At 35.3% G+C, this 14,596-nt stretch overlaps 2 protein-coding genes across 3 annotated transcripts; one reads left to right on the forward strand and one right to left on the reverse strand.

The window, feature by feature from the left end:
• Positions 1-6,214: 6,214 nt before the first annotated feature.
• LOC18040559 (squamosa promoter-binding-like protein 14) lies at positions 6,215-12,015 on the forward strand. 2 transcript variants are annotated; one of them, XM_006435420.2, is made up of 11 exons: positions 6,215-6,490; positions 6,800-7,465; positions 7,633-7,832; positions 7,912-8,750; positions 8,897-8,971; positions 9,071-9,178; positions 9,256-9,373; positions 9,549-9,684; positions 9,793-9,937; positions 10,056-10,658; positions 10,939-12,015. In XM_006435420.2, exons 2-11 carry the CDS (start codon positions 6,810-6,812, stop codon positions 11,365-11,367), a joined length of 3,309 nt encoding a protein of 1,102 aa, XP_006435483.1. In that variant the 5' UTR covers positions 6,215-6,490; positions 6,800-6,809; the 3' UTR covers positions 11,368-12,015. The 2 variants fall into 2 exon arrangements, with proteins under 2 accessions (XP_006435483.1, XP_024038955.1); XM_024183187.1 differs by having other exon boundaries at positions 6,872-7,465.
• Positions 12,016-13,126: 1,111 nt separating this feature from the next.
• Positions 13,127-14,277, reverse strand: LOC18040237. Its single transcript, XM_006435421.2, has 2 exons — positions 13,809-14,277; positions 13,127-13,664 (listed from the first exon to the last, which is right to left on the reverse strand). Exons 1-2 carry the CDS (start codon positions 14,215-14,217, stop codon positions 13,165-13,167), a joined length of 909 nt encoding a protein of 302 aa, XP_006435484.1. The 5' UTR covers positions 14,218-14,277; the 3' UTR covers positions 13,127-13,164.
• Between the last annotated feature and the right edge of the window lie 319 nt (positions 14,278-14,596).

A 14,596-nucleotide genomic window follows, 5' to 3' on the forward strand; every position in this document is an offset into this window, starting at 1 on the left:
ATATTATTTTAAAATAATTTTAACTTAGAATCAATGTAAATTATTATTTAGTTAAATATAATATTATTTATTTTATTTTATTAATTATAAAATATTAAATTAAATTAAATTAAAAATGAAAGGGTAAAAAGGGGAGAGGTGGGAGTGGATTCCCACTCCCACTCCCCACTCCAAAAATGAGTAGGGCCCACGGAGTGGGATTCCTAATCCGTGGTCATTTTAAGCAAGTAAACGCTGGAGTGGGAGGAATCCACACTCCTCAGTCCCACTCCAGCAAGTAAACACAGCCTTAATGAATCTAATATATGGAAAAATATTTTACTATTGGCAATGACAATGGCATCCGACGTGCATCGCATTCCTACCATAAAGATGAAAACAAGGGTTATTTTTACATACCTCTCCTGAGGTTTTACGTAATAACAGTTTAATAGAAAGTATGACAGTATTTTTATATCTCTCCCCCGCCGTTAGTATTTTCGTCGGTTGACCGTTCGTGGACCGAAAAAATGACAAAAATACCCTTTCAAGTTTTAAGGCTGAAAAAGTAACCCTAATTAGAAAATGAAAAAAAAAAAGTTGTTCATGTTGGTCGTGAAGGACAGAGATTCCCCTTCTCCTCTAAATCTCTCGCTCATTGTCCATTGCACAAGAGAATGGGAGTGCATAAGCCATGGAATAAAATTAAATCAATTAATATAAAAAATAATTTTTCTACAAATTCAACATACATCGAAACCCATTAATCTTTTACAACAAACATCCACAACATGGCAACACCAACTTTTCTAATCATTCGGGCATGACTACAAGTGAATTTCGAGTACAAACACTCACACCCTATTTTCTTTGACTTTTGCCCAACCCTTTATATAGAGAGAAAAAAAGAAAAAAGAAAAGAGAGAAGCTCACCGGGAGAGAGAGGAAAAAGAATCGGATCCAACCCAATCCCGCGACCGTGATTCGGTCGAATCTCCCGTTTCGGTCAGGCTTGGTATCGATCGAAAGCCCTTGAGCCGCTGGTCATCTCCATGTCGTCCTTGCCGCCGGAAAGCGTCCGGAAAGCCACCGATCAAAGCCTTGAGAAGCCGTAGAAATGCTGCCTCGATTGGCCACAGACCTCGCTCGTTGGCAGTCTTCTATCAGCATCTTCTCCGCTCACGGGGAGAGAGAGGAAAAACGCTGCCTCGACTGGTATTGGAGCCGTGAAAAGCCGCGGAAACTCGCTCGTCGGCAGTCTTCTATCAACATCGAAGCTTGTCTTCTTCATGGGTAAGTTCAAAATGGTGATGATTCTTGATCCTCAAACTCAATAACACTCACTTGCTTTCGCACTTAAGCTGCTGGGGGGTGAATGCTGCGTGAGAGTAAATCATTTTGCTTAAAATTTACACTTTCGTGAAGAGATTTTTCTTTTGGTAATGAAATGAACTGGGTAATGGGGTGATGCAGTAGGTATTTCATACTTACCAATGCCACTATAGCTAACTATTTAAGTTTTTTAAATTTTAAATGCGTTGTTATAATTGTAACTTTATATATTGATACTATACTGACAGAAATACTAACAACACTGTTATTACATGAAATCTCAGGGGAGATATGTAAAAATAACCCATGAAAACAAAGGACACACAAAAAAAAAATGCACAGGGAGAGTGACAATCATTTTAATTCCAATTCCACCACCTCTAGAAGTACCAGATGGTTCCCACACCTCCCTCACTCATTGTCCGGACGATCTCACCACCACCACCAAATCCTCTCTCTCTCTCTCTCTCTCTCTCTCTCTCTCTCTCTCTATATATATATATATATATATATATAAGCACACACTAATAAAGTAATAAAGGATCTTTACTCTATTAATGTTATAAATAAATTAAAAGACAAAAAAAATTTAATACACCATAAAATAAAATATATTGCATTAGTGTGTATTTTTTAATATTTTAGTTTGTCCTAACTTTAATATTGTTAGGATTCCTAATTGAAACATTTACAAATACATACACATATATCTAGTCATTCTCTAGTGATGGCATCATCACCTTGTTAAAGTAAGATGTACACTTTTTAATACATTAAAAATTGTGTTTTTTTTATGTTAATGTATTAAAATATTAACTTTTTTTTTTATGTTAGTAACATCCTCACTTTGTTAAAATGAGAATGTCCTCACTATAAAATTATTATTGTTGTTGTTGTTGTTATTTTGTTAAAGTGAAAATATTATTAAAATATAAAAACATAAATTCTAATACATTACAGATAATTTTTTTGTTTGTTAGTATATTAATTTTTTTTTTGTCGGTTGGTGAATCATCACTTGTTAAAATGAGAATTCTAATTAGAGAAAAATTATATATATATATGAATTAGTTTTTCAATTAGAAATTCATGACTATATTAAAATTAGAGACAACTTAAAAGATAAAAAAAAACCTATACTCTAATGTAGTATAGTTTCTCCTATAATGTATTTAAATATATATTTTTTTTATATCTTCAACTTGTCATTAAATTTAATATAATCAAAGATTCCTGATTGGAAGTTCACTCAAATGTGTGTGTATTTGAGTGTGTACATTATTTCTCTATTACGAGTGCCCTCATTTTTTTTATATGCAAACATGCTTTTAAGTTATACGGTTTAATAGAGTTAGATTTTAATATTATTAAAAAGTATTAACTTTATAACATATTAAAAATAACCCTATTAAATCACACTTTTTAACAACATATTCGTATTAAAAAAAGGAAAGAAAAGCTGCCTAAACTTAGAATGATCCAATATACATATTCCAAAATTTATACGCTGCTCGCCTCTTTACCGTAGTCTCCAACTAATGTTCAGTTCAACTCGACCCCTATACACAACAAGCGACACTATCACTTGTTATACTACTAATTCGGTAACTTTACGCCTAAGTGAATACATAGTAGTGTTGTTGCCATTACTTACACCTGGTAACCCAGCGGTAAAGAAACTGCGTTCTGGCTTTTACAATACAATATTCAATTTTCTCTCAAAATATGAAAATAGTTTCATTTGAATGTAAAAATAGTAAATTTGCGCTGCATCGATAAGGGAAAAAAAAATAATTGAAAAGATAAAATTATAACTAAAAATAAAACAGTAATATTAATTTCACGTTAATCTTTTTTTAAAGTTACGGCATATAACGGAACGGATCTAAGGTATTTGACCGTCCGTCCGTCCGTCCGTCCGTCCTTAGTTTTAATCAGTGACTGTACTTTTAGTTTTGGCCAATCTCATAATCATTCATCCACTTGGTACGAACATCAGCAATCCACGGCGCGCCTGCACCCTGCAGGCTTAGGACAAAACTGTACTCCCAAGACGACAAATAGGGGGGTCTTTAGGTAATTTCATTGAAAGCAATACCTTTCCACAGTACAGTTGGCCTTGGCTCGTAATTTCATCAAGTGTACAGGGGTAATTTCGTGGATTTTGTTATTATTAATATTTTTTAAATGTTTTTTTTTTTTTGGTGTGCGCGCAAAAAAGAAATTCTTAGTTGTTGATTTGTGGAGGCACGGGGCCTCGGTGTGCTCTATTGTGTTTGTGTGGTGTGAAGGGTAAGAACATCAATTGGGCGGCATTTACGTGACGCCGACGCCACCCTTTACTTTCAATTCCTCAATTTTAGGACGAACTTCATGACATTTTGAGCCAACGTATTTAAATAAGTTTTCCTTTTTTTTTTCTTCTTATTTTTGGGAAAAAAAAACGGTTAATTCTTTAATTTGTAGACTTGATAAACGAACCATAATGGTAAGCGAGTCGGGTAGCTAGCCTAATATTTGACCTAATTAAGATTTTGTCACCGATGTCATGACTTCGAATAGATAGAACCCACAGGCAAATTCAATCGCATTCCTTGTTTTCGAAATTATACTTTCGAATGGAATATGCGACGCTGAAAGTGTTGTGGTTTTAAGACTATTCTTGTGTTTATCTTATTAAATAAATCAATTACACTTGTTACACCTTCCAAAGATGTTTGATCCAATGGTATTGTTCCTTGCGATTTTTAGTTATTTTATAACATTGTGTCAAGGTTGATGATACACCATGCTTAATCATGTAGATATATGGTCACAATTAGTGTCGTATAAAACTGGTGTGGTGTATTATTACTTAAATTAAAATTATTTATGTGATCTATGTAATTTATTTTTATTATTTATAATTTTAATTGACCACGACACATTAATTTGTACAAAATTATTTGATGTACACTTAAATTTTTTATTTCTTATCAAAATTATTCACTAAAGAGGTATTACGGATAATAAAAAAATAACATACTTTTAAGCTTAGGGTGGAAAATACACGATATGTACAATACAACCTCTATAAATTAATACCTGATAAACTAATAACCTCATATATATATATATTATGGTTACGGCTTGGAATAATATGCTAAATAATTAAAATAATACTATTTAAAAATTCTTATATAACTCAATAGTTCCATTCATATATAAATTAATAATTTGCTATAATTGACTGTGAAGTTCTATTAAATAAACTTGGACTATATTGTTATTTATTTTTTTCTTAAAATTTAAACCTAGTTGGATCTCATATTCAATTAAATACCTCTTCATTTGTTTACTATTTTTCCTTGTGTTTAAAATTCTCATTTTTAATATATATAAAAATAATATATAATAGAGACCCAGGGGCGGCTTTAAGACCCCATATATTAGGAAGATCCTATTATGATCATCTAGGCTTTATATATCTGGAAAACTTTTTTTTTTTTTGGTATTTCCTTGATATACTTAAATTAATTGATTTTTAAAGTTACTTATAGTAGGAAAGTCTACTTTTTATTCCTCTCTTTAATTAATAATTATCCGACAATTAAGAACTTTGAATAATTTCTACATCTGATAACCTTAATATTAAAGAGGTGTAATTAATAGTATTGTCTAACCATTAATTCATTATATTTTTTTTTAAGAAAAAGACTACATTCTTTATCTACCCATCTGAAGAAAAAAATCTTAATTACTTAACATTATAAAATTCTTGTGTTATTATCTATAAATAAAATTATCACATTTACTGCTTACTTTTGAAATTAAAAAAATTATTGAAATAATAGTTCCAAAAGCATAAAAAAGATATCTTATTAACTACTTTTTTTTTTAAAAAAAAACTTAATATCTTGTTGATTATTGAACTTGCTCAATATAAGGAGGTTTCAAAAAAAAAAATTGCCTAAAGCCCCTAATAATCTAGAGCCGACCTTAAAGTATATAGGCACATGGATATCCAATGAAGAGGAACTTCACCAATAAAAATAATACAATAAATACAATTAGTGAATAACATTTTATGAATTGAACACTTTTGATATGCCTGTGAATACATTTAAATAATTATGAAATTTGGTTTGTAATATCCGGTAATATAGCTTCAATGATAAAATCTTTCTATAACAAAGTATCAAAATATTAAAGCAACATTATGTGTTTTCATTATTTTCTTGTTATGGTAACATTTCTCTTATGTTTGCATGTTTTAAAACACGTAAAGGCTAGACTTAAACAAGATAAACTTAAGTAATATATTACGTTTATATTTGGGAAAGGGAAAATCATGAATTTAACTCGTAAAAGAAAATGATAAAAACATGATGATTTTTTCAATTATAGTACGTGAATCGGGACAAAATTATGGTGCAACTGTGGTACCATACCACAGCTGCATCTAGCCATTAAATTTAGTTACATATATGTATTATAGCTGAATCTAATAATTAGGTGCAGCTGTGATATGATACCACAGTTGCATTATAGCTAAATCCTGTGAATTGAAAAGAAAAATATGAAAAATGATAGTAAAATTTTTCATTGTATTTCTTAATAGCAAATGTAATAAAACTATTGCCCCAATCGTCAAAACTCAATTCGTGTCCTTTTTGCTTTTGACGAATTTGATATCTTTCAGTAAGTAATAAAATGGGAAAAAAAAAAAGAAAGAAAAAGAAAAAATGAAATTGAATAGAAAAATATGAAAAATGATGGTTAGTAACTTGGAAGTGTCTTGGATTCTTCGTAGGGCCGCGGGCGGCACAAAACTGAACCCCAATCTTGACTAAATTTACGATTTATGCCAATCACCGAAAAGAAAAGTTCGTTAGAACGCAAAGATTGAAAAAAAAATTTAAATTAAAATTAAAAAAAGTAAAACTGAAGTTGCGGTAACACTTCTCATCTTCTCTTATCTCAGTTTCATGTTCCGTATCAGTTGACTTAATTTTAATGGTCTCAGATTTCAATAATAATTTTCTTTTTCATACAAAACCTCTCATCGAAGTCTCAGATATTGCTTATTATTAGTTAGATCTGAGCTCAGTTTATTATTGCAATAAGGTTTAATTTTTTTTCTTTTGATTTATAATTTGTTTTCTTCCGAGATGCGGCCAGAGTCTTCATTTTTGTGAAGGTCAGTGGTTATTCAATTTCTGCTGATAAATTCTTCCGCTACTTTGTGCGTATGTGTGTGTCTGTTTTTTTTTTTTTAAAAAAAATTTATTTATTTATTTAAAAAAATTATACTAAACCGTCTCGGTGTGATTTCTTACCTATCAGTATTTTTTTTTTTTTTGAAAAGCATTAGTATTTATTTGGGAGAATGAAAAGTTGCAGCTTTTATATTGGGGCTTAATTTTATGAATTGAATTGGGTGTATGTATGTATGTATGTATGTATGTATGTGTATGGTGCATATTTAATTAGAGAGTTGTGAATTAAGGAGGTTTGAGATGGAAGAAGTAGGTGCACAAGTGGCTCCTTCAATATTAATGCATCAAAGACTTTCAAGCAGATTATGTGAAGCGCCGACGATGACGATGACGATGACGATGGCGAAAAAGCGGCATCTTTCTTATCAGGCTCAAAGCCAAAACCACTACGGTGGTGAGCAGCAGAACTGGAACCCTAAGCTATGGGATTGGGATAGTGTTGGATTTGTTGGGAAACCGGTTGTGGACTCGGACCCAGAGGTTCTTAGATTGGGGGGCGCTACTGCATCTGAATCGCCCAACAAGACGACTGATAATATTAATTATAATTATAATTATAACAATCAGAAGAAGGGGAATACTACCACTACCAGTGCTGTTACCGTTGGAAATGTTGAAGATGATGGAAGGCTTGATTTGAATCTTGGTGGGGGTTTGACTGCCGTTGATGTTGAGCAGCCTGAGCCTCCCGTGGTTACCTCCAAACCCAACAAAAGGGTTAGGTCTGGATCTCCCGGAACTGCTCCTTATCCCATGTGTCAGGTTGATAATTGTAAGGAAGATCTCTCTAATGCCAAGGATTATCACCGCCGACATAAAGTTTGCGAGCTGCATAGTAAATCTACTAAAGCTCTTGTTGGGAAGCAGATGCAGAGGTTCTGCCAGCAGTGTAGCAGGTATTTATTTATTTTTTTTCAAATTTATATAATATACATACACATACATGGAACTGGTAGGCGATGGTTAGTGTTCTTCCTCAGGCATAACGAGAGTTTTCCCATGCCTTCTTTATCTGTGGTTCGAATCCACTACAATTTTACTCTGCATTTTTTTTTCCATGCAGGTTTCATCCTCTTTCAGAGTTTGATGAGGGAAAACGAAGCTGTAGGCGTCGGCTTGCTGGGCACAACCGACGAAGAAGGAAAACCCAGCCAGAGGATATTACCTCACGGATGTTAATCCATGGCCATGGAAACCAGAGTAACAACCCCACTGCAAATGTAGATATTGTCAACTTGCTGACTGCCTTAGCTCGTGCACAAGGTGAGAAATTTTGCCTTAAGTAATTAATGTTTAGTCATCCCTAGTTTTTAGCTGAAATTTTGCAAATTAAAATTTGTAGGGAAAACTGAAGATAGAAGTATCAGTTGTTCATCGGTACCAGATAGAGAGCAACTCCTCATGATTCTTAGCAAGATCAATTCTCTGCCTTTGCCAGCGGACCTTGCTGCAAAGTTGCACAATTTTGGAAGTCTAAATAGGAAAACTCCAGTACACACTTCTACTGATGTCCAAAACAGATTGAATGAAAATACATCGTCTCCATCAACCATGGACTTGCTTGCCGTTCTTTCATCCACTCTAACTGCACCTTCTCCAGACACTCTTGCTGCTCACTCTCAAAGAAGTAGCCATAGCAGCGATAGTGAGAAAACCAAGTCAACCTGCCCTGAACAAGCAACTCCCAATTTCCTTAAGAGAACCACCATGGATTTTCCATCTGTTGGAGGTGAGAGAAGTAGTACCAGTTATCAGTCCCCTGTTGAAGATTCGGATGGTCAAAATCAAGAAACTCGGGTCAATTTGCCCTTACAGCTATTTAGCTCTTCACCTGAGGATGACAGCCCACCAAAGCTGTCGTCTTCTAGGAAGTATTTCTCTTCTGACAGTAGTAACCCCATTGAAGAGAGATCTCCATCTTCATCTCCTGTTGTCCAAACATTCTTCCCAATGCAGAGCACATCTGAGACCGTAAAATCTGAAAAATTGTCTATTGGAAGAGAGGTTAATGCTAATGTTGAAGGTAACCGGAGTCGCGGTTCTATTATGCCACTTGAGCTCTTTAGAGGCTCAAATAAAGCAGCTGACAATTGTTCATTTCAAAGTTTTCCGTATCAAGCTGGGTACACTTCGTCTTCTGGGTCTGATCATTCACCTTCTAGCTTGAACTCTGATGCGCAGGTAGCGTATGGTCCGCCAGCTCATTTGAGATTTAAGATTGTCATTTTTTTCTTTTTTCTTTGTGTGTGTGTGTGTGTGTGTGTGTGTTAACCATCTTTAAAACTATTTTTTTGTAGGATTATAATAATTCTACTTCTTCTATGCAGGATTGCACCGGCAGAATAATTTTTAAGTTATTTGACAAGGATCCCAGTCAATTTCCTGGGACATTGCGGAAAGAGGTACGGAGTTTATTGATTACATGTTATTTCTGATTGGCATGGAGCCCTGGTGTTTGTTTCTCGGGCCAAAGCAAATAATGCTTATTTTACTCGTCTCAGATCTACAATTGGCTTTCTAACAGTCCATCAGAAATGGAAAGCTACATCAGGCCTGGTTGTGTGATTTTATCACTTTATGTGTCAATGCCATATGCTACTTGGGAACAAGTAAGTGAAGTGCTTTTTTGCACTTTTTCTATTTCAATGTGACATTGTGCTGACAAGTTGTAGGGTCTTCTCTACAGCTGGAAGGAAACCTCCTTCAGCGAATCAATTCTTTGGTTCAAGATTCAGATTCAGATTTTTGGAGAAACGCGAGGTTTTTGGTCCATACGGGGAAGCAGTTAGCATCACATAAAGATGGTGTGTACTACTGAAAATAGTTTGGTTTTGAACTTTGAGCATTTTGTTGTCCTCTATACGGCAGCCAAAGGAAGATGTTCATTACTCCACGTTTCAGTATGAATTGAAAATTTGGATAACTGCATTGTGATTGTAACAGCTTGTCTTCTTTTTTTTTTGTGAAATCAATCTGCAGGGAATATTCGTGTCTGCAAATCTTGGAGAACATGGAGCTCCCCGGAGTTGATCTCAGTGTCTCCTTTAGCAGTTGTTGGTGGACAAGAACTCTCTTTCAAATTGAGGGGTAGAAATCTTACTAATCTTGGCACCAAGTAAGCTAAATGCTCTCCCTTCTTTTTTGAGCATCTTTTTAGAAACTCCTTGTTGCTTGGCCTAACTTTGATCTCTGTTCTGATAACTGTTTTGTATATCTGTGATAGGATCCATTGCACATTCATGGGTGGATATGCATCACAGGAAGTAACGAGTTCTACATGTCAGGGCTCCATTTATGATGAGATAATCTTGGCTGGTTTAAAAATTCAGGACACATCTCCAAGTGTTCTGGGTCGATTTTTTATTGAGGTGCAACTTGTGGACAGACTTGGTCTTTTTGCCTTTTTTTTAATGAATATCTAGAAATTCTTGAGTAGAATCCTTCAGAAAATCTGTTTTATTTGACATTTCATAATTTGATGAATAGGTGGAAAATGGTTTCAAGGGCAATAGTTTTCCTGTTATTATAGCGGATGCTACAATTTGTAAAGAATTGAGTCTGCTCGAGTCTGAATTTGGTGCTGAGGCTAAAGTATGTGATGTCATTTCAGAACATCAAGCTCATGAATATGGCAGGCCCAGATCAAGGGAAGAAGTTCTGCACTTCTTGAATGAACTGGGATGGCTGTTCCAAAGAAAGAGAGCTTCTTCCATCGTTAAGGGTTCTGATTATTCCTTGAGCCGCTTCAAGTTTTTGCTCGTATTTTCAGTAGATCGAGGTTGCTGTGCTTTAGTGAAAGCAATCCTAGACATTCTGGTGGAAGGAAATTTGAGTATGGATGGTCTATCTAGGGAATCACTTGAGATGCTGTGGGAAATTCAGCTGTTGAATCGGGCTGTGAAAATGAAGTGCAGGAGGATGGTCGACTTGCTGATCCATTATTCTTTAACTAGCAGTAATGACACCCCCCAGAAATATATTTTCCCACCAAATCTTGCGGGACCTGGTGGTATTACGCCACTACATTTGGCTGCATGTACGTCGGATTCAGATGATATAATAGATGCTTTGACAAATGATCCACAGGAGGTATCTTATTCTATATTCTTACTTCAGCTGTCTGCTCATTTGAGTCTAATTGGATAGTTTAAATAATAGCTTCTGAAACTGAAATCTATCTTCTATATAATTACCCTTTTCAACCGTATAGAGTTGTTTTCATCTTCTTTTGGGTGGTGGTGGGTGGGTCACTATTCTTGGTTGGCTGCCTGTCTTTTGACCTCTTTTTCTTTTTTTATAATTTTTTTAATTCATATCTTGTTTACATGGGTAACTTTCATTATGCCATTTTGCCCTTTTTTTCCCTCAGATTGGGCCGTCCTCCTGGAATTCCATTCTTGATGCTAGTGGGCACTCTCCATATTCTTATGCCTTAATGAAGAATAATCACGCTTATAACAAGCTGGTGGCTCGTAAACTTGCTGACAGAAGAAATGGTCAAGTTACAATACCAGTTGGAGTAGAGATAGAGCAATCTGGCTTGGCAAAGGAGCAGGTACATGGGTTAAGTTCCCAATTCAAACAAAGGGGTAAATCTTGCACTAAGTGTGCAGTTGCTGCAGCAAAGTTGAACAAAAGGGTTCGAGGTTCACAGGGCTTACTTAACCGCCCTTACATTCATTCAATGCTTGCCATTGCTGCTGTCTGCGTGTGTGTCTGCTTATTCTTGCGAGGCTCTCCAGACATTGGTCTGGTTGCTCCATTCAAGTGGGAGAACTTGGATTTTGGTCCAAAGTAGTCATAAAGGGACAGAACTATTGGAGAAAAATCTAAGGAAAGAAAGTAATTAGGCGCAGGCAAGGCAGCATGACATGGTCATGATATTACTTTGTGCTCATGCTGCAGTTAGGCAAGGAAAGATGTACCGTCATAAAGAGGAATGTTGACGTTGCACAGGACTTCAGTTGGCTGACTGTCGGTCTCAGAAGCTAGATATTACTTTAACAAACTTGAGATTTGTACAAGTTAGATTTTATGCCGTTGTTTTTGCTGGCTCGTTTGTGTTTTACTATGGAAGAAAGTTTTCTCAGATTGTGGAAGGCTGCTACTCATAAAACGATAAGGTGAAAGGTCAGATGATGGGGCAGACAATTGAAGATACTACTACTAAAAGTGGGTGATTGCAACGAAAGGGAGCAATCAAAAACCAAGGTTAAAGGAGGCAAAAACTTGTAGCCATTTTCATTGGTCTTGAGAGATTTAGTTCGGTTAATTTTATGTGGCTGTGTTTTTCTTTCCGATTTCTTTTGAATTCATGGAAGCAACCAAATTGGAAGTAAAACTGACTTATGTATTGATTTTTGTCATTGTAAAGTTGATTGGTAGGATCAATCAGAGAACTTGGATACTGTATGATTGATTACATAGTGGAATATTTGTTGGCATATATCTTAAAATGAAAAAAAAAAAAAAAAAAAGAGGCGGGATCCCTTTCTCTGTCAAATTTATCTTTAGTTCATCAGTTGTGATCGCCCGGTCATATCATGTTTCTATCTATCTTTGTTGAGAGACATCAAGTAATACTCCCCAGTCCCCCACTTAATCTTGAGATTGAGAATTGGGAGGTAGTTAATTGCATTTTGACATGATATATTTATCAGTGAACTCATCTGTTAATGTTAGGATCCAGTTGAAGGCGTGCTTTCCTATCGATCCTTCTCTCCTGCCTCCCGCTTTCAGGCATGGCTTCCGAAAATGGACATTTCACCGGCCATTTATCAAAGAACGACTGAAAAGAGTGGAACCGTCACGCTTGCATTGCATGTTGTTTCAATATCTTTTAACTCGCAAATCTGATTGAAGCTCTCACCTTTTGGATTTTAATTTTATTTTTCACTCTCAGTTTAGTTAAGTCATCTGCTCATATTTTTTTTAAAAAAAAATTTAATTATTTTTTTTAATGCCATCATTAGCGTATCAGTGCAAAAGGGCATAACACTCTAGTCCTGGACTTGCTATGCTATGCGTCAAAAATGTCAAATCACAACAGCATAACAGTGAGCTGCTGCGTGTCAAATAAAAAATTATTAACTCAAAATTGATTCAGAAATGTCTTTTTTTGTGTTTAAATTGCGTTTTTTATTAACCCTAACCATGCTTCTTTTAGGATCATGAGATATAAGATAATCTTGAACGTTATTAACAGGGGAAAAAAAGAGAAAAAAAAAAAAAACTGCACTCAGGAGAACTTTCAATGAAACGATGTTTACCTACAAGCTAGAATTTGGAATGTTATTTACATGTAACAACAAAAGAAGCTAATCAATATGCATATTGTTAAACATTACACATAAAAATTCATCTATTCAGAGAAAAATATATATATATATTCTGATACACAATAAGGAATCACACAATACGTAATGAAACAACTTGGATACATAACATATACAATTTCACATTAACCACTTTCCCAGCTTCAACATAGCAGATATAAAACAGCCCATATGCCATAATAAAAATAAATAATGAGGATCCAAGCTCAGTGATCATAAATTAATATCGTGATAAAATAAAATATCAGCTTCAACCTTGCTTAGTTATATACCCTCTTGCCAGCAGTACTACTGGTAGTGCTCCTTCCTCTAGTGACATTTGAAGCAACAGCTTCTCCAACACCTTCTCCAAGTCCCTCAATCAAGCCCCCGATGAAGTCAATGACAACCTGAGAAGCAAGCCGTGCGGCAGTCCCAAGCATGCTTGGCTTATCTGGGCCCTTGATGTCATTAGCTTGCAACCCATTCACCATACCCTTTGCACAGACTGCATGAAGATGATAATTACAAATCGTGCATCGATACACTCTGCCTGATCTCTTCCTCTTGCACTCACCACAAACAAAACCAGGATCACCATTTGTTAGCGGAGTCACGGCTAGGAGCTTTAAGGTATGTGCATGGACAGGATAGTTGATTTCAGTCGAGAGCTTTGCACAACAAGGATGCATCTGAAAGCTACATGCACTGCATCTAAATGTGTACCCTTTTGTGGGCTTGCCACACACATCACACCTTGATTTCATTATTCCTCCTTTGACTAATTAATCAAAAACAGAAAATACAGATAATAAGGTCAGCTGCACTTATATCTCTATATACAGAATTAAGAATCACACACAATCTAATGGTCAAATGAAGTGAATAAGAATAAATAAATCAATAATCAACTCTTAAGCATCACCTGGTTTGGAAAAGAAAACGAGCTGGTGCTGGCAGTGTAAGGGATGGTTCTTAAGAGTTTGAGGAGCAAAAGCACAAAACTCATGCAACTGAAAATCACATTGCTGACAAGTGAATCTCTTGCCTGCGCCGTACTCTTTGCAGCCTGCACATGTAAAGAGATCAGGCAAGTCAATTTCAGCTAGAGGGTGTTGAGGGTGACCAAAATGAGTTATTTCTTCTCCCAAAATGAGTCGAGGAGAAGTTGGAAATTCTCTACGAGGAGATTTCCTTGGCCCAAACGTTGCTGATCTTTGTGGTTTTGGTGCTAATAATTGGGGAGGAGGAAGGTTTTGGAGTTCCATTGACTGAGATCTTTGAAACTGAAATGTTCCTGATTTCTTAAGAGGCTTGTTGTTGCTCATCATCATGTTCCTGGCTAAGCTTTGCAACTTGCCAATAACTCAGTGATGCGATTTCTGAAAGAAATGGAGAATATTTATGCTGAAAAAAGTCGACACTATAGGCTGCCCATGCAAATAAAGGTTAAAGAGGGGATGCTATAGTCTATAGAGAATAGACAGACAACTTGTATAATTGATTTTTGCATGTGCCGATCACACTACTGTTACTTCTATATATCTAGATTAAATTAATATATCAGACTACTGTTACTTATATATATCAAGATTATATATATATACATTTTAGGCGTGCACAATGAGTACTCTTAGGCCCGGTTTGGGATTGTTTTTAAGAGGTCTAAAAGTGATTTTAAAAATTTAAAAGTTAATTTTAGTGTTTGGTAAA

This window comes from Citrus clementina, unplaced genomic scaffold (genome assembly GCF_000493195.1).
Source record: "Citrus clementina cultivar Clemenules unplaced genomic scaffold, Citrus_clementina_v1.0 scaffold_5, whole genome shotgun sequence".
Classification (NCBI taxonomy): Eukaryota; Viridiplantae; Streptophyta; class Magnoliopsida; order Sapindales; family Rutaceae; genus Citrus; species Citrus x clementina.

Coding starts and splice junctions, on each gene's coding strand:
- LOC18040237 (XM_006435421.2), bottom strand. CDS start 14,217: ATGATGATGAGCAACAACAAGCCTCTTAAGAAATCAGGAACATTTCAG. Junction 13,665..13,808: donor CGTTTTCTTTTCCAAACCAG/GTGATGCTTAAG, acceptor TTGATTAATTAG/TCAAAGGAGGAATAATGAAA.
- LOC18040559 (XM_006435420.2), top strand. CDS start 6,810: ATGGAAGAAGTAGGTGCACAAGTGGCTCCTTCAATATTAATGCATCAA. Junction 7,833..7,911: donor TGCCTTAGCTCGTGCACAAG/GTGAGAAATTTT, acceptor TAAAATTTGTAG/GGAAAACTGAAGATAGAAGT. Junction 9,685..9,792: donor CTTACTAATCTTGGCACCAA/GTAAGCTAAATG, acceptor TATCTGTGATAG/GATCCATTGCACATTCATGG.